The following is a 19,487-nucleotide window of genomic DNA, read 5'->3' as shown; positions in this document are numbered from 1 at the left end:
CAGTGCGCGTGCCGCGCGCCTGAGAGGTGAAGAATCTCTTTTGCTTTCGGCCGCGGGTGTGAAGGACGTGTTCGTCATCGCTCTCTGCCTGCTTCATCGTCGTATGCGTTGTTTATATTGTGTTTTCTACTAACGGTTTGTTTGAGTTGAAAATGAAACTAAGTACTCTGTTTTCATTTTAATTACTTAATTATGGGTCAAGATGGAGCTATCGCCGTAGATGCGGCGGTTTCCGCTCTTTTCATGAAATTGATACCCTTGAATTATGTCTCGGTGCCGAGGGTGGGGGCGTGCTCGTGCCGAGTAATGTATTTTGGGCGAAAGTGTGTAATTAAAAATGTAAGTACTCCTTTCATTATATTTTTGCCCTGTGCGTTCGTTGCCGAGAGCGTGAAGGCGCTCGGCACGAGTCTCTTATTTGTTCCGACACGGCATACAAACCTTCGGTCCTTTTACAATAGGAAGGTTACTAGCGGCAGCTGGATAGGTCGTAAGCTTTCGAACAAGGGGTTCGGTAGTTAACTGCTTGTCTGACAGGCGCGCGCCGCGCGACTGGGAGGTAAACAATCACTTTTGCTTTCGGCCTCACAGCGAGTTGATGTGTGTTCTGCGCTTTCTGCCCGCTTTATCGTCGTTCGCTTTTCTGTATGGTTGTGCTTTCTTGTTGTGTTTGCTTGGTAAAACTGACTGTAAGTACATTCATTTCATTTATTGCTTTCATCAATATTGTGATTTGGTTCAATTATGGATTCTCCATGCCCTCCAATCATCCGGCGATTGTGCCCAGGACCTGAGGGGCGTAAGTGCGGAAAATTCCGCAGTTTTCCTGAAATTAACCCCCATATATTGTGCGCTCGGTGCCGGGGGCGCGAATGCTCTCGCACCGAGCCCTGTGATGTGTGTGTTAATTGGTCGGAGGTGCAGTGGGGCTTGTACGAGGGCAGGAAGAAGCGAAGGCCTGCAAAGGAGTCGTCGGAGAGCTCTCCCGCGACTCCTTTGGTAACGGACACTTCGTCGTCTTTCCTGCCCCCTGCTCAGCTCCCACGTATGGCACCTTCCCCCTCGGGGGGGGGTTTCCAGGTCCTTCTCCTCACCCGATCTGTCGAGTGTGGAGGAGGGCGCTCGGTACCCCGACGTTGAGTTGTATTCAGGGTCCTCTATCCGTTCGTCCACTCCCCGCGAGCGGGTAGAGACCCCCCGTACTAACCCGACCTTTGCTTCCCCAGGTGCGTCTGCTGCGAGGGACGACCTTGGCCAGGTGTGGGTTTCACTGGGCTTGCAGGGTGTGCCAAGTGTCCAGGGGCTGTTGTACCATCTTGCTGGCGCTGCTGCGGTCACTCATGCCACGGTGACCACCACAACCACCACGTTGACCACTCCAGGCTATGCTGCTCCCCCTCACTTGGTCTATTCGCCTCATGCTGTATCGGTCTCGCCGACCACCTCTGTACAGGGTCCGATCGCCGAGACCTGACTTCCAGTGCCCGAAGAGCTCGCCCCTGGACCTGCCGCCGGTGCCAAGGATGTCGGTGTCGCTGGTACGTCCTCCTGTGTTGGACGTGCCGCAGGCCGTACCCACCCAGATGCCGATGACTGTGCCTGCCGTGACTGATCCCTTCAACTTCCTCTGGCTTTACCGGGAAGAACGAGGTCGTCAGGAGCGATCACGAAGGGCGGGCCCCTCACAATCCCACCACGACGCCCTACGAACCTGGCACGGTCCTCGAACCAACCAGATCGTACGCGCAAGTGGTAGGAGGAGACCAGGAGGGGTCTGTCGTGGTTCCTCCTGTGGAAGAGGGAGGTTCTCGGGAGGCGACAGAGGCGCTTTTACGTGCCTTCAGAGGACCCTTTGCTCCCCAAACAGGTTAACCCGGAGCTAGCCAGGCTAACTCTGGGGGTGTCTCTGTCGCAGCTCCTGTCGGAGGCAGTCTCATGGCTCGACCTGTGGTCCCTCACAGTGTCGAAAACCGCGGCCTCCTTAGGGAACATCACTCCTGAAGGGGACCCAGCTTTCATGAGACTGCCAGTCTGGGGGTAGGGCTATCGCCTACCTGGCCCACCAGACAGCCAACCTGTGGGCCAACCTGGTTCTCCGGCGTAGAGACGCTGTTCTCACCCGAGAGACCAGGGCGGCCGGGCGTGAGGTGGCTCTGGGTCTTCGCAATGGACCGGTGCGGAGTTCCTCCCCTCTCTTCCCAGGAGAGATGGTGGATGCTGCGGTGGAAAGACGGCGCAATGACGACAGTGACCGTTTAGTACACCAGGCAGTCTCGAAGGCGTCTGGGCAGCCTCGAGTTACTGTGGCCAAACCTAAGAGTTTGGTTAGCGCTTCCTCTGCCGCCAAGATGATCGCATCGTCGAAGCCCAAAGGAAAGACTCTTGTCTTCAACTTCTTCAAGGGGCGACCGTCACCAGCCCTCCTCCCAGCTCTGCTTCTCACGAGGGGGGGCGGGTAAGAAGAAGTCGAAGAGGGGTGGGAAACGCTGGGGACGGCGTTCCCCCTCACCTGCTGCCGGAAGTGGGGGGTTGCCTGGGGAGCCATTGGGCAACTTGGCAGCACTACGGTGCGGAGACCTGGATAGTAAACGTCCTTCGGGAGGGATATTTACTACCCTTCGAGTCTCGGCCACCCCTCACCTCCAACCCGGTCCATCTCCAAACCTACGTTCCTGGCTCGACCAAGGACGTGATGCTTCGGCAGGAAGTAGAAGCCATGCTGAGGAAACGAGCTGTGGAGATCTTTCAGGATCAGTCGCCAGGCTTCTACAGCCTCCTCTTCCTTGTGGAGAAGTCTTCGGGGGGCTGGCGCCCGGTGATAGATCTCTCTCCCTTGAACCGATTCATTCGCCAGACTCAGTTCTCGATGGAAACGGCACGTTCGGTGCTCGATTCCATCAGGGAGAACGACTTCATGCTTTCTGTGGATTTAAAGGATGCGTATTTCCAGATACCCGTCCATCAATCCTCCAGGAAGTACCTCCGCTTCATCATTGACGGGACGGTGTACCAGTTCAGGGCACTTTGTTTCGGTCTCTCAACCGCCCCACAGTTGTTCACGCGAGTGTTCACGCAAGTGTCTGGTTGGGGCCACTCGGTAGGGATACCTCTCTTGAGGTATCTCGACAATTGGTTAGTCCTGGCGAGCTCCCGCTTGCAATTGCTGCAGGACAGATCGACTCCTCGAATTCTGCCGCGATCTGGGAATCGTTGTGAATTACAAGAAGTCAGAGCTTGAACCCAAGCAGAGGATGAAGTACCTGAGCATGCTGATTGACACGGCAGCAGGGCGAGTCTTCCCTGCAGATTCGCAGATCAGCAGGTTCAGGGAGGCAGTAAGACAGTTCCTGTCTTGACAGGAGCAACCGGCTCAGCAGTGGCAAGTCATGACTGGCCACCTGTCGTCTCTCGAGAAGCTAGTCGCTCACGGGCGTCTTCACCTGCGGTCTCTTCAGTGGAGACTAAAGGAGTGTTGGTCACAGGCAAGGGATCCTCCCTTCTTCCCAGTGTCCCTCACGGAGGAGGTGAGGCAGGACCTAGCCTGTGGCTGGACGACAGGAACCTCGTAAGTGGCGTGCCTCTTTGCGCACACACACACACACACACACCCCGAGATGCTTCTCTTTTTGGACGCATCGACCTAGGGATGGGGCACACACCTGAAGGAGTTGCTGATTGCAGGTGTGTGGGACCATCACGACAAGCACCTTCACATCAACGTCCTGGAGCTCAAGGCAGCGTTCCTCGCTCTCCAAGAGTTCCGGGACCGTCTGGTGGGACACTCGGTGGTATTGATGTGCGACAACACCACAGCAGTGGCATACGTCAACAAGCAGGGGGGCCTAGTGTCCCTCCCGCTGCACCAGTTGACGCTGCAGGTGCACGAGTGGGCCGTGGCACACTCAATAGAGTTGTCGGCTCGCTACATTCCAGGCAAGAGGAATGTGGTAGCCGACAAGCTCAGTCGTCAGGATCAGGTGATAGGAACTGAGTGGTCCCTTCATCCAGACGTGGCGGAAAGGCTCTTCAACCTGTGGGGGCGCCCAGTTGTGGATCTGTTTGCCACCCGGCACAACAGAAACTCCCGGTTTTCTACTCGATTGTGCCGGACCCATGGGCAGCCTCAGAGGATGCTCTTCAGCATCCGTGGGACAACCTCTTCGTCTAGGCCTTTCCCATGTTCTGTCTGATTCGCAAAGTGATCAGGGTCGCTGATTGCTGCGAACCTTCGGATGATCCTGGTGGCACCCAAACAACCTCAAGCCGTTTGGTATCCAGACCTGCTGGCTCTGCTTGCCGGAGCGCCGAGAGAGATTCCCCCCTGGCACAACCTCCTGTGCCAGCCACAGGCAGAACGGTACCACCGATCCGTCGAGTCCCTGTGTCTTCACGGCTGGCTTCTATCCACCATCTCTTGCGAGTGAGAGGCTTTTCTCGCAGCGCAGAGTGGATATCTCCTCTTCTTTCGAGATCTTCCTCCTGATGAAGAGTTTCAAGAGGTCTTGCCCACCCAGGGAACTCGGCCCCCGGGATGGGATGTGACTCTCGTCCTTAGGAGTTTGACTCACAGACCCTTCGAGCCACTCCGAGAGTCGTCAGACAGGGATCTGACCCTCAAGACCCTCTTCCTGCTGGCCCGGCATCAGCGAAGAGAGTAGGTGAACTTCACGGTCTTTCCTTCAACGTTAAGCATTCCAGGGGATGGGGATCCGTGACGCTCGATTTCGTCCCGAACTTCATAGCGAAGACTCAGAATCCTTCAGTCCCTGATGACTGGTTCGAGTCCTTCATGATCCCCTCTCTGAAGGATTTCACCGATAATGATGCAGATGAGATGCTGCTTTGTCCTGTGAGGGCGCTACGGCGCTATCTGAAGAGAATCGGCACCTCAGGCCCGAGTGTCGACGCCTCCTCGTTAGCACCGGGGTTACCAAGGAAGAAGTTTCCAAGAACACTTTCTTTCTGGCTGCGTAAGGTGATCAGGAGGGCTTACGAGACAGCTGGCAGTGACGACACCCACAACCTTCGTCCGAGAGCCCACGAAGTCAGAGGTATTGGTCCAACTCTTGCGTTCCACAAGAACTTCTCCCTGGCGCAGGTTCTGAAGGCAGGGGTTTGGGCCAACCAGACCACCTTCACTTCATTCTACCTTCGGGATATCTCCCATAGGTCCTTGGGACCCGTGGTGGCTGCTCAACAAGTTGTGTAGTCTACCCAGCACCCGAGCGGACAGAACAGCATCGCATCCTTGTGTGACTGTATGTATGGACGAGTGAAAGAAAGTGTGACTGGCTTCTCTTCCTCCTTCATTCTTCCCTTTACCTGTGGGCAGAGGGCCGCGGTCGTCACTACGCTGAACAGGAGGCCGATGCAGGTAAGCTATACAACCAAGCCCCATTTTATCCCTTTCAGTAGAGATAGAAGTGTTTATCCACCACTCCCCAACAAGGGGGGGGAGTGGAAGCCAACAAGAGACAAACCCATAACTTTACTTTGGCTCTTGAAGTAGGAACTAGTTCTTGCTTTTGCTAGTTATAAGAGGTACGCTTGCCTTTCTCTTATAATTTGGTCCAGAAGTCTGACCTCTGATCCTGCGGTGCACACCCCGATCAGCTGGGCAGAGGCTAGGATCCCTCCCTCTGCTCTTACGACCAGAGAGGGAATCCAAGGTAGGGCGAACACCAGTCTGTTCATAAGACTCAGATTCCACCTACCAATTAGTGAGTATTCCTATTGTAAAGGACCGAAGGTTTGTATACCGTATAGGAACAAGTAACAATTTGTCGAAAATTGTATTTTTCCTAACTATACAAACCTGAGGTCCTTTACACATAGTCCCACCTCATGCCACCCCTCACTCTGCGTTTCTTGGGCCTCAAGCAAAGTGACTTCTCGCCTCGCAGTTGAGTGTACCGCTAACTGCCGGACAAGTAGTTAACTACTGAACCCCTTGTTCGAAAGCTTACGACCGGTTCAGCTGCTGCTAAGTACCTTCCTATTGTAAAGGACCTCAGGATTGTATAGTCAGGAAAAATGCAATTTCATACAATCAACTTACCTGTCAGATATATACATAGCTAAGACTCCGTCGTCCCCGACAGAAATTCAAATTTCGCGGCACACGCTGCAGGTAGGTCAGGTGATCTACCGTCCTGCCCTGGGTGGCAGGATTAGGAACCATTCCTGTTTTCTATCATATTTTTTCTGTCGCTTGGAATGTAAACAACGTTTGCAGTTCCTCCTGACTTGATTTTTGGATTTCATCGCCATCGATCTTCTGGGCTATCTTTTGCAGGGAAGTACTGGATCTTTGGTTCGGCATACGCATATTAATTTGTTTTGATAACTTTGGCTTCGAAAATTTCGAAGAATTGTTTACGTGTAACTACCGAACTTTTCGGTAGACAATCACATAGTTTGCAAGAAGGAAAATTTTAATATTTATTCATATTAACGTGTAGTAAATGTTAGAATTGATTGACCTAACTTCCTTCTTGACGATGTAAGGAAAGAATAGTTACGCTTCCTTTAGAAGTTTATATAGCTCTCGTACTAACGAGCAGTTAGAGCATTAACATTACTAGTAGTGTGGTATCCTCATCTCCTTCTTACTTCACAGAATCTTCAAATTCATATTGCAATTTGAAGACAAAGGAATGTAGCTCAAAATACGAGCTATTGAAATGTAAGAAGTGATTTTACTGTTAGTGCAGTGGAGGGTGCGTTCTGTTCGGCTCTGTTTCGCTCCCAGGCCTAGACCTCTTCCAAGCTCACATACCCAGAGGAGAAGGAAAGTTGAAAGCCTTACGGAGGTTATGGAGAATCCCCACCGATCAGGCGTCCCCTCGGCAGGATCTGTAGAACGTCCCAGACTGCCAAGTTCGCCATTGGAAAGGCGTCCTAATTAGTAGAGGGTGCGTTCGATCGGCTCTGTCTCGCTCTCAGGCCTAGACCTCCTCCAAACTCACAAGCCCAGAGGAGAAGGAAAGTCGAAAGCCTTACGGAGGTTATGGAGAATCCCCACCGATCGGGCGTTCCCTCGGCAGGATCTGTAAAACGTCCCAGACTGCCAGGGATAGCCATTGCAAAGGCAGCCTTTAAAAAGTGCGTCTGTTCTTCCGTTTCTTCATCTTACATCCGAAAAGACGAAGAATGTACATGTTAGAAGTTCGGACGATCTGGCTCGTTCTCTGAATAAGAGAACACTGACTCACTAGCGAGAGGCTGAGAGCCAGCCAGCAAGCTAGCGCGAGCCACGTTCCAACAGCCAGCAGCGAGCCGCGTTCCAACAGACTAGCGCGAGCCGCGTTCCAACAGACTAGCGCGAGCCTCGTTCATACAGATAAACGCGAGCCGCGTTCCAGCAACTGAGTGCGAGCGGTTCCAGAACTTTTTCTTGGCGCAAGGCTCCTTCAAAGAGAAAAACAGACGGCTTAACTAAGGAGCCTTATAGTAGAATGGCAATCAGAAGGATGCTTCCATTGAACGTTTTCTGGCAAGAGGCTCGTATAACAAGACTAGAGGCACTCGGATCTTTTAGGGCGCACGGGACCTTCCACGCAAGCGGAACGTTCCAGGAGCGAGTCTCCTGTCTAGCGTGCGGAACATTCCAGGCGCGCGGAACTATCCAGACGCTAGGCGCTAGGCGCAAGGATCCAGACGCCAGGCATCAGAAGATTTCAAAATCTTCATTAGAGAGAGGTCAGTCGCGAGACTCCTCTTTGAATTTTTAACTTGAACAACTTTCCCCTGGCAAATGTGCAAGATGTCGCACAGGCGGCCGTTGCTTTTGTCAGAAGGATTCTGATACTAAGAGAAGCCCCTTTTCATTATTCAGAAGACTTCTTTGTTAGGCAGTTCCTCTCAATGCGGACTCTCTCCTTCATCCATGCTCTTCCCTCGTTTTGAGGAGGCAAGAGCTTTGGGAGTTTTTCTTAATAAGATCTCATCGATGTTTGGGTATGATGGCGGATAGAAAATATCTACTTCCTTCCGTAAACCCGCCTAGGTGATTAAGAACAGGAATTCTGTCTTCTTCCGCGATTTATGAAGAAATCACGAAGATATAAAGAGTTCCTTGATTAACTTCGTTCCTTAAGGATATATATATATATATACTCTTTCTATCGTTCTATTTAACGAAAAGAACGAAGATAGTAGAAGGTAGTAGATGTTTTCTGCTGTATTGAGAATAACGATAACGGTCAATTCATAAACACATACCGTAGATTACTTCTTTTCTGTGCAACTCAATTATTCAAGTATCCTTCTACGTCTTTCCTATGGAAGGACTACGCTTCTTTTAAAGGGATTGTTAAGACTACACCTACTTAGCTTCTAGATTTATCGAAGTCTTGTTTCGCTTAAATATGCTTTAATAAGAACTTCCTGAAGTTCGATAATAATTTTATTAATATTCCTTATTAATTGGAGTAGCTGGCAAATCTGGAAGAGTAAGCGGGGACTGCTTTCGCTGAGAGCCTGAGACCAACGCAGTACGCCTATGCCAGTTACTGTCAGTACCATGTAGGTGTCAGTCATGAGCGGTCGGGCGAATCTCTCTCTCCTGCGGGATGGAATAACTTTCCGTATCTCTCCCCTACAATCGCGGTCTTAACCTCGGATTGAGGGGATAGTTTAAGCTAACATAAATAAATATTGTATGCCTTTTGCTAAGAAGCTTTCAATAAGAGAGATAGTACAACCTTTCAATGCGGTTTACCGTAGGTAACATTATTAAAGGATTCTATCGCAGCAGAACATTATATTATGTAATGCTCTCAGGCTTACGAAAGCATAGCTTATCAGAGTACCTGCTCAGAAGAAGATGGATGAGTCGGATGGGAAACATTCTCTTTGGGCAGAACTTGTTTCCCTGAATGGACTATACTACGTATATAAAGTTTTTTCCTACTAAGAACGGAATTAACATGTGAAAGGATGTCGGGTACCATAAAGGCACAGGTGTTCTGGCACATAACATAAAAAGAATTAGAAGAAAGCGCCAGTCTGGCGCAACGCGCCAGAAGTACCAACCTGGCGCAATGCTCCAAAGCGCCAAGCTGGCGCATTTGCGCCAGAAGCCCCAGCCTGGCGCAGTGAGCCAAGAGCACCATCCAAGATTTTCTCGTTTTAGCGAGTTATTAGGAGTCCAGTAGACTCTCGGACACCAAGCTCGGTAACGGCAAGATTCGTTCCTGATTTCGTTACCCATTTAATCACTTAGGCCATTTCCACGACACTCTCATATCGCATAGAGCATCGAGAATCTCTTTTTTCGCTCCTATTCGCGTTAACAAGAGATCCTTCTCGATCGACGATAATAAACTGTTAACTGTTTTTAACATTTATTGGAAAGAGTTGTGAGAAGACGAACAGGCTTATACCTTAAATAGACCTGGCTTCCTTTTCCTACTTCTCCCCCGATTGAAGATGACGTGGGAAAAGCTTCAAGGAAGATTATCTTGCCAGTACAATAGCAACTGGCCTCTTTGGTGGGAGTGTTAGCGCCTCGTAGGAAGGACGTTGCGCTTCCAATCAAGAAGTCTCGTCCTCTCTCCCCTGCGAAGCGAGAGGCGTCATGCAGACGTGAAGCTTCCAAACATATCGCAGAGGCTTCGGTTTCGAGAGCGAGATCGGGAGAATCTTACGGAAGACACGTAACGCCAGAGAGACGTGAGACGTCGTCAAGACATGAATAGTCATTTAAAGCTGCTTTTAGACGCGAGGCTCCAACCAAAATTTTGGCGCCAGTTAGGACGCCTTTTGAGAGCGAAGCGTCTTCCAGGCGCGAGGGCGTCATCCAGACGTCAGCAGCCACACAAACGGGAGGCGTCAGCCAGGACGCTTGGCTGACTACAAGCGTCATCCAAGCGGGAAGCGTCATCCATTTATGGAGAGAAGCCTGGGCTGTTGGCGCCTTCCAGGACTATTAAAGCGGGGAAGAGGAAGGAATATCATTCCCTTAGCCCCTCTCCTATTAGGAGTTTGTCTCCTCCAGAGGAAAGACGTACTGAATTAGCAGCGGAGACTCATCTAGACCCCGAGTTAGAAGTAAACTCGGAGGAGGAGTATCAAGGAAGAGAAGGACTGTCGAACTATAATGTTTTGACAGCCTTGCTTCTAGAGGAGTATGGAGACGACTTGACTCCTGCCTCTCCTCCTTCTCCGCGCTCTCTTTTCTCGAGTGCAAAGACGAAGAAATCTTCGTTTTTTTTCTTAGAATGAAGCCCGCCATTTCGATGAAGAGGGCTCTTCAGTCTTTAGACTCTTGGATGAAGTTGAAGAAGGAGTTAGTTAGAACGGTCTTCTGCATGCCTCCAGCGAGACTAGCTGGTAAAAGAAGGAGGCATTTGATATCAGACGGGAGAGAATATGGGTATTTCTCTTCCGTCTACGTCAGAAGCGGACTTTTCGACCTTAGTTGACGCTTCACGTAGACAAGGTTTGAACTCTGCCCGTATAACTTGGGGCATTTCAGAACTGGACCATCTCCTCAAGGGACTCTTTCATGTATTGGAAGTTTCAACTTCTTAGATTGGTCCTTTGGGGTGATTGTCCAAGAAAGCCCATGATTCTGAAGGACTCGAACCAGAAGTCCTTCTGTGTATTTTGTCTTGTATAGACAAAGCGGTTCAGGATGGCTCGGTTGAGATCTCCTCTTTGTTTGGAGCAGGTCTTCTTAAAAAAAGAGGACAGTATATAGTGTCTTTTTAACCAAAGCGGTCTCCCACGCTCAGAGGGCAGCGCTTCTGTACTCACCTTTGTCTGACTTTTTGTTCCCTTCTCAGTAGTGAAGGACATTTCTCGTTCATTAACTGAGAAGGCGACTCAAGACCTTCTGACACAGTCAGTAAGGAAGAAGAAACCTGCAGACAGCCCCAAGAACACTGTCATTGTCTGATGAGGAGAAAGACCGGGCCTACAACCTGACACAGATGCGCTAGATGCGAACATATAGGACAGATCAGAGTGTCCGATGTGGACATTGCCAGACATCCTCGAGACTCTACCAAGCTCGAAGCTCCGGCAAGTGGGGAGGAGCCACCCAGGCGCGAGGCGCCAGGCAGGAGCGAGGCGCCAGGCAGGCGCGAGGTACCAGCCAGCGGCGAAGCTCCAGGCAGGCGCAAGGCGCCACTCCAACCGGGCGCGAGACGCCAGCCAGGCGCGAAGCTCCAGGCAGGCGCAAGGCGCCAGCAGGCACAAAGCGCCAACCTGGCGCGAGACACCAGCCGCGCGAGGCGCCAGGCAGGCACAAAGCGCCAACCTGGCGCGAGACGCCAGCCAGGCGCGAGGTGCCAGCCAGCCGCGAAGCTCCAGGCAGGCGCAAGGCGCCACTCCAACCAGGAGCTAGACGCCAGCCAGGCGCAAGGCGCCAGCCAGGCGCGAAGCTCCAGGCAGGCGCGAGGCGCCAGGCAGGACAGCGCCAGCAGCGCGAGCAGCCAGCCAGGCGCAGCACGCGAGCAGGCTCTAGGCGCGAATCTCCAGCTAAGACGCGAAGCGTCATCCAGATGCGAGGCGCCAGTCAAGCGAAAGGTACCAGACAAGCGCTAGGCGCCAACCAAGAGCGAAGCACCAGCCAGGCGCGAGGTTCCTGCCAGGCTTCAGGCTTCAGTCGGGTGAGATCCATTTCAAGAAAGCCCTGGTCTTCTTTGAAACATGGAGATCTCCTAAGCACTTCATTAGTGACTTGATTCCTTCAAACAGCTGAGAATTAAAAGCGCAGGAAGTGCGCGCTTTTGCAAATTCTTGTTCTTTACATAACAATATGTCATATAAGACATATTAGCTGTGTTGTACGGTAGAGGCAACTCTGTGTTGACTTCTCATTACACAAAGGATGTCAAGTTAACCTACGAGAGATCCTTCTCTTTTGGTTTATACGTTTCTGCGGATACGTTACTGGGATAAGGAGCCGACACTGATCCTTAACTTTGAGTTAAAGTTTTTTAACTTAGTGAAATTATTGGGGTTTTTGAAAGGAGTGTGGGGATAACTTTCCAATTTGAGCGCGAACCCTCGTGTTAGGATCAGGTGATCGGGATCGGTGTTGCGCTCCTTCATAAGGTGTATTGTCATATAAGTGGATCAGCACCCATTGACAAAGTCCTTTCAGGCTCTGCCGAGTAAGTGGATAAGACCCCTTCGGCAGACCCACAAGAACTCTTGGCCATAGATCACATATCTCGCTAAAGTTTCTTGAGGTGATGCAGACTACTGGGCAAACACCCACGAAGTCTACCACCTATCAGGTAGGAACCAAGGTTTTAATTATACCTACAACATATGTTGTTTACCTGTCTATTCCATATAGTAGCTGTCTCTTACCCTCCACCGAAGGGTGCCAATCAGCTATGTATATATCTGACAGGTAAGTTGATTGTATGAAAATGATATTGTTATGATACAATAAAGTTTCATACATACTTACCTGGCAGATATATACGATTAGGGCCCACCCAGCCTCCCCGCAAGGAGACAGGTGGAAGAGAAAAAATATGATAGAAAACAGGAATGGTTCCTAATCCTGCCACCCAGGGCAGGACGGTAGATCACCTGACCTACCTGCAGCGTGTGCCGCGAAATTTGAATTTCTGTCGGGGACGACGGAGTCTTAGCTATGTATATATCTGCCAGGTAAGTATGTATGAAACTTTATTGTATCATAACAATATCATTTTTCGACAAATTGTTATTTTTTTACAAGCTAGCTATTGTATAAATTTGTATTTTTCTCAATCAAAGCATATGCCCCTCAATGCTAACTTTCCTCTTTTAACGACTTTCTGGTCATTGCAAATTCGGCCCCATTAATTTATTATGGTGCAAAAACAGAGCCACAGGGACCAAAAGCAATTGCGTGACACTACTGCGGTAATCCGGCAGTAAAGCATCTTCATATATCCAAAAAGTACATAATAAAGATATACTATATGCGCATTACGATTATAACAATTACATGAATAGCTGATAACAATCTGCACGAATAACTGGTAAACTGTTCTGCAAAAAAGTTGAGTATAGCAATTTATCTACAATAGGTACGAAAGTCAAGATGTCGTGACGTCATAATACAGGACTTAAAAGAACCTTCTAATTCCGAAAAATAATTACATACAATAGTACCTCGAGATACGAAAGGCTCTACTTACAAAAAACTCGAGATACGAAAGCCAATGCGAAAAATTTTACTGCTCTACATACGAAAAGTTTTCAAGATACGAAAGGTTGTTGCTGTAAAGTCCCAAGATTCGCCCGGACCACCGAGAACAATTTTAAAACTCCCGCGCCGCCAAATGAGTAACCTCGCCACCATCCTCCCGCTCTCCCATTGGTTCCTGATGCTAGTCACCCCATAAGGTCCTGCTCTCCTATTGGTCAGCATCTACCCCTTGTGCTTTAAGTATTCTATTGGTAAAAGGATGCTGTAAATTGAAAAACTTATTCATGCAATACATTTAATTAAAAAAAAAAACATTAGGTAAAGATAGAATAAAGAATAGAAGTGAATGGTTATTATACTGTTTGGTAGTTTCAGTAGTTGAAGAGAGATAATGAAAATTTATGGCTTACTGTGTAAAGTGATTGCTTGTCGATCGTTCGATACTCGTAAGTGCTGGATGTAAACAGACGTTTGGAAGCTTTTTTTTTGTTTGTTTATTATAGTTAATGGTTACTTAATAATTATTTGAAATGAGTACATGCAATACATTTAATAAAAAAAAATTGTGAATTAGATATCATAAAATATAAAATAAATCAGACTGCCAACAAATCCGTATTTTTTAGAATTCTTCTTCTGTTTTATTATTACGTTACGTATACGTATGTAACTCGGTATCTCCATTAGGTAAAGATAGAATAAAGAATAGAAATGAATGGTTATTATACTGTTTGGTAGTTTCATTAGTTGAAGAGAGATACTAATGACAATTTATGGCTTACTGTGTGCTAGGAAAAATGATTGCTTGGCGCTTGTTCGATACTCGTAAGACAGGTAAGAGCTGAATGTAAACAATCGATTGGAAGGTTTGTTTTTTGTTTGTTTGTGTATTATAGTTAATGATTAATTAATAATTATTTGAAATGAGTACATACTGATTATTTATACATTTTATTGGCATATTCTAAGCTTTTAGCTCTTAGGTTTAGATGTCAGAATCATAGAATAGGCTACAGTAGCAACCGCTAACATAGGCTAGGCTTATTGCTAAGGGACATATGCTAAAGTCCTAATATATGCAGTAAAAATGGGGTTGAACATTACATGCAGTTGAATATTACTCAAGTATGTACAGTATTTTGCCTTTTTGGAGTCATATTTCTTCCGTCGGATCGGCGTTGAACCCCTAAAACATGTGTTTTAGGCCTGGAAATATAATTTACTGGGGTATTTTTGGAGGGCTTGGAACGGATTAGCCATTTTACATGTAAAATGTGTTCCAAGATACGAAAAACTCATAATACGAAGGCCGCCTCGGAACGGATTAATTTCGTATCTTGAGGTACCACTGTACTTAAATTTGAGTCAGAATCGAGTTACTTTTTCAATAATGAATATTTTCAAATTAATCATCATAAATATGTAAAATATTGATGTTTTACTATTTATTTAAATAATTATCTAGTGCACGCTTCGTCGTCGTCTTCTACCAAAACAGTTGTTTCGTTAAAAAGGTCGTGGTTAGGGACCATGTTCCAATTGTTGTGATGAAAGTGCCCCAGCATCTATGGGTACGTACAAGTGGTGTGCGGATTTATCACAGGAAATGGGAAGTTTGTTGACACAAGCGACTCCACAAACATCGAGATGGCGTCAATCTTCTAAGATATTTAAGCGTAAGTAAAAATTCAAAAGCGTTTTGGTGAGATTTGCACTGCGTTGGACACCCTTTTCACTACCCTCTGTTTAATGCTTTAAATTTGGCCTTAATTTCTAACTTTGAAGAAAATACTTACTTCGAATGGAGAGTAGAGGTCTTTAGCTCTCTCTCACCAACAAGAAGTCACGACTGATGCCCATCTCTGGTGTCAGGACGCGTTATAAGTACTAATGGAATGCTTGCTGCTGTCAAAGTAGTTGGAGAAAATCTCAAATTCCTTTGTACAGAAAACAAGTTTGGCTCTCCCTCACAACTGCAAGATTCCAAAGAGGCTTCTTGATGTTCTCAGGAATATACTCCCAGTTGTGCAGAGGAGTAATACAGAGTAAAGTTCTTCAAAGTTATTGACAGTGCCTCAGAGTATTTCACTTATTTCACTGCATCTGATCTCACCATGTACTGCGACTTAAGTGGAAGTGCTCTTTTAATTAGATCATTCAAAGAGTTGGTAAAAAAATATCCGGGACTTCCCCCATTCTTTTTAGCAAGAAACCGATTTATTCCATAATCAGTTCAGTGGTGCATCTGTTCAGGACTGTCAAAAGGCATTTTCAAATATGGTGCCAGAAGTTCGAACAATGTTCCCACAGGTTGAATGCGCTCTCTCTCTCTCTCTCTCTCTCTCTCTCTCTCTCTCTCTCTCTCTCTCTCTCTCTCTCTCTCTCTCTCTCTCTCTCTCTCTCTCCAAAAACAGCTTAACTAACTTATGATCTGTTGTGCTTGCTGCACTTGCCCCTTAAGACATGGCTAATAAATTTGTAAACAAGTGCCATATATTTTTTGGATGTATATCTCGAGGTAAGCACTTTCTTTATGAATTGCATAAATTATTTAATCCTCGAAGGGATGGATGCCCGCAAGTAGATTGCCTCCAGGCATTTCTATCCTTCACGACTACTTCTCTTATCCAATTATGTTATTGTTTGCAAAATTTTTGTTTCATATATTTTAACAATCAATTCATTCAGTATTGTCCCCTACTATGCTGTCTCTTTTTTGTTTTGTTTTCAGCCTTACATGTGATATCTACAGTCAGCGCCCCTCGTGATTTCACACCCTCCCTCGGGAAATCACAGCTGTCGTTTTTGGGAGTGGTCTTGAAATAGAGCGAAAAAATCGACCGAGAGAAATTGACTATATGGCACCTCAAAGCTTAATGTTTCCACTAATCGGGGAAACTCATGATTTATGATCCAGTTATGATCAGTTGCCTTCTGACCTTTGTTGGGGAGTGTCGCACGTCTGAGGGGGCTCTGTAGAGATCGCTATTTCGCCCTAGTTATTTTTTTGTAACCATGCCTGGGGGCCATACTAGTCGTGATAACATAATAAGAATCATTGAGTGTTATAAGGTTGGCCTTAGTTCAAGTGAAATAAGTGCTCAAGTGAATGTACAGAAGCGTACAGTGTGTAATATTATTGCCAAATACAAAGCTGGTGGGGAGAAGGAAATTCCTGTACACAAACATGGTGGCGGTGTTCCCAAGAAGCAGTCCCCACGTGCCTTACGTTTCATTAAAAACAAACTTGAAGCTAATCCCATATTAACAGCTAAGCAGTTGAAGGAAAACTACCCAAAAGTGCTTGGTGAAACGAGTGTTAGGACACTTCAGAAACGTATAAGTGGAGATTTAGGATTTAAGAAAGTGAAAGCAAAGAAGAAACCACTCATCACAGAGAAACAAAGGAAGGCAAGGGTGGTTTTTTGTAAGAAGGTTAGGGAGTGGCCGCTAGAGAGGGTACGAAAGATCCTTTTCACAGACAAGGCTACATTCTACATTTCTGACCCCGCAGGGCAAAAGGTCTGGGTCAAGAAGGGTGGCGATCCTTCTCACCCCAAAGCCACTGCTAAGACGGTCAAGTACCCCGCTTCTTTGATGGTCTGGGGTGCATTTGGATACGGTGGTGTTGCTGATCTTGTTGTTTTACCAAAGGGACAAACTGTGAATGCCAACGTGTATTACGAGATCCTGAACTTGTACTTGCCCGACGCTTTTGAGAAGACTGGCACTGAAATCCTGCAACAAGACGGTGCCCCTTGCCACACTGCAAAAATTATTAAGCAGTGGTTGGGGGATTGTGATGTTAAATACATAAATGACTGGCCTGGCAACTCCCCTGACTTATCACCCATTGAAAATCTTTGGGCCATAATAAAAGCCCAACTTCGGAACAAGGACACGTCAACAGTGCCAAAACTTGAGGAGGCCCTGAAGGAGTGCTGGGCTGCCCTTGACCCCCAAATCTGCCGTATCCTCATTGATAGCATACCAAATAGGGTCACAGAAGTTATCAAGAGGAAAGGACTACCTGCAAATACTAGAAGATTAATTGGTGAGTGTTCACATAAAGTTTTAATGCATTTTTTTTCAGGATTATGTTTTTTCATATAAATGACGAGGGGCGCTAACTGTAGACCAGTCCCTTACAATGCTCCTGATTGGCTGCTTATAAGCCAATCACAGGTCTGGAAACTCAGTCTCTCAAGAGAGTTCACGTAGGCAGGATGTATGTTCCACCCTCTCCTGAGAAATACTTTTGAAAGACGTATCCCTAAGGAGAAGTAGAACAATACATCATGCCAATGTGAATACTTGAGAGACTGGGGTTTTCCAGCCCTGTGATTGGCTTACCAACAGGCTTACCAACAGCCAATCAGGAGCTTTGTAAGGGACTGGCCTAGACATCAGATGCTCTGTTTATGTGAATCTACTATAGTACGTACAGTGTTACAAGTACTAGTACATTCTCATTCTTGTCATTCACAACTTGACTACCTCTTTTGCTACCATCCCTAACCGTAGATGTTAAAACCCACATTGGTGTAAAAGGCTTTTATTGTAGACTGTGGAGTCCTATAAATCCTATAATACTAGTGTGCTGCACCATAAAATATGAGTATTGTAATCCTCATTACTTTTACTGTTAAAGTTTGTAATATTAAATGCTGAGCAGTTTCTACAGAGTTTAGTGGAATTGTTTATTGAGGATGTCACAGGAGACTTGTACCGTATTTTAGCCAGTCTGTAAATTGTGGTTTTGTACATTCAACTTCCCTGTCAGATATATACTTAGCTATAGACTCCGTCGTTCCCGACAGAAATTTGAATTTCGCAGCACACAGAAAATCTGATTAGAAAACGGGAATGGTTCCTATTCCTGCCACCCAGCGGCAGGGCGGTAGATCACCTGACCTACCTGCAGCGTGTGCCGCGAAATTCGAATTTCTGTCGGGAACGACGGAGTCTATAGTTAAGTATATATCTGCCAGGTAAGTATGTACAAAACTTTATTGTATCATAACAATATCATACTTATAAACTTGACTAACTGATGTTGATAAATAAGTCATCCTTTTCCAATGTCATCCATATATTCATAATGATATGGGTTTTAAGTACACAGAATCATGCTCATTTTGCTCGCCAATATTAACTATAATTTTCAGAATTCCCCCCCCCCCATTTTGGAGACAACGACACCCGTGTTTGGCGTGAGGCATGGGGAGGGGGTAGACTTGGATATGGGAAGGAGAGTAATCTGTACACAATCTTTTGAAGTGACGAGTCTGGTGCAGGTGCTGGGTTCTTCCCAGGTGAGGTTTTGTGCTGGAATAGAATGCACTTGGCCTCTTGCCTTCCCTTGCCGTATCAACTGATCCCTCTGCTGGTACTGCTTCCGTAGAAGAGCTCAACAATCTTGATCCTCCAGCAGAAGTGTTCCTTCCTGTGGGAGGTGCTCCCCAGCATTGACCATGGCACTGCTTTTGCAGAACAGGAACAAGGAGTAAGAGCCTTGTCAGGCTTCAATTGAGCACTTACCCCTTCTAGGGGTGGCTATACGGTTCTTTCACTTGTGGTTGTTATATCTGCCGTAGATAGGGTTGACGTGTAAGTTCTTGCGTTGTGCTTGGAAAGGAGGGTTTTCCACGACTCATACCCTCATGCATCTCCCAAGCATACCTACTCATAATAATCAGTGCAGTGTCTCTGGATCATGCATTAGCAGACAGGTTGCTCAGTACTGTGTCATCTTTGATGAGATTTTAGCATAGTTATGGTCAGTGTAAACACAAATTAGCCCAGTTATGGTCATTATAAACACAAATTAGCCCAATCCTACCTTAACCTAACCTAACAGACTTCACCTAGGGCATTGTGCCCTGACCTGGATGCGGGCTTTGCCCCTTCGGAGTCCTATCCATCCCTGATTTCAACATGAATGCTTTTTTCTAAAAAAGATTGAAATGTAGGGGTTGTTAGATAGACGAGACGGAATGATTTTAGCAATGCATATATAGTACTGAATCTGTCATGACTTGTTTCCTAAATGTTTGAATGTCTGTTCAGACCCATGGTCCGGCACTGGGTCAAACCTAACCACAACACCCTAACCTAACCTTTCCTATGACATCCTGCCATCCCCTGACCAGGCTGAGAGGGGCTTTGCATCCCTGGATCCTATCCAAATAACACAACATCAGAGACATGGGTGTCTTTTTATTTGGGCATAAGGTCCTGCAGCAGAATCAAAATAAGGTTAACCTTACCTTTGCTAGGACAGCCTACTTTAACCTAACCAGGCCTTATCGTTCTAACCTGACTT

The 19,487-nt window shown here is 47.1% G+C and overlaps 2 protein-coding genes across 3 annotated transcripts in view; both read left to right on the top strand.

The window, feature by feature from the left end:
- LOC135203512 (heterogeneous nuclear ribonucleoprotein U-like protein 1) overlaps positions 1–19,487 on the top strand; it is a 354,027-nt gene that overhangs the window by 230,470 nt on the left and 104,070 nt on the right. The window lies entirely within an intron of this gene.
- LOC135205778 (uncharacterized) overlaps positions 14,582–19,487 on the top strand; it is a 35,102-nt gene continuing 30,196 nt past the window's right edge. Inside the window, exons 1-2 of one of the 2 annotated variants that reach the window (XM_064236919.1) lie at positions 14,582–14,838; positions 15,894–17,216. In XM_064236919.1, coding sequence (XP_064092989.1) covers positions 16,178–17,216 — 1,039 coding nt within the window. In that variant the 5' untranslated portion in view covers positions 14,582–14,838; positions 15,894–16,177. Of the gene's footprint in view, positions 17,217–19,487 lie in introns of both variants that reach the window. The other variant, XM_064236918.1, reaches the window with a different exon arrangement.

The sequence above is a fragment of the Macrobrachium nipponense genome, chromosome 24 (genome assembly GCF_015104395.2).
Source record: "Macrobrachium nipponense isolate FS-2020 chromosome 24, ASM1510439v2, whole genome shotgun sequence".
Classification (NCBI taxonomy): Eukaryota; Metazoa; Arthropoda; class Malacostraca; order Decapoda; family Palaemonidae; genus Macrobrachium; species Macrobrachium nipponense.
The sequence above is the reverse complement of the archived record's forward strand: the minus strand, read 5'-3'. Positions and strand labels throughout refer to the sequence as shown.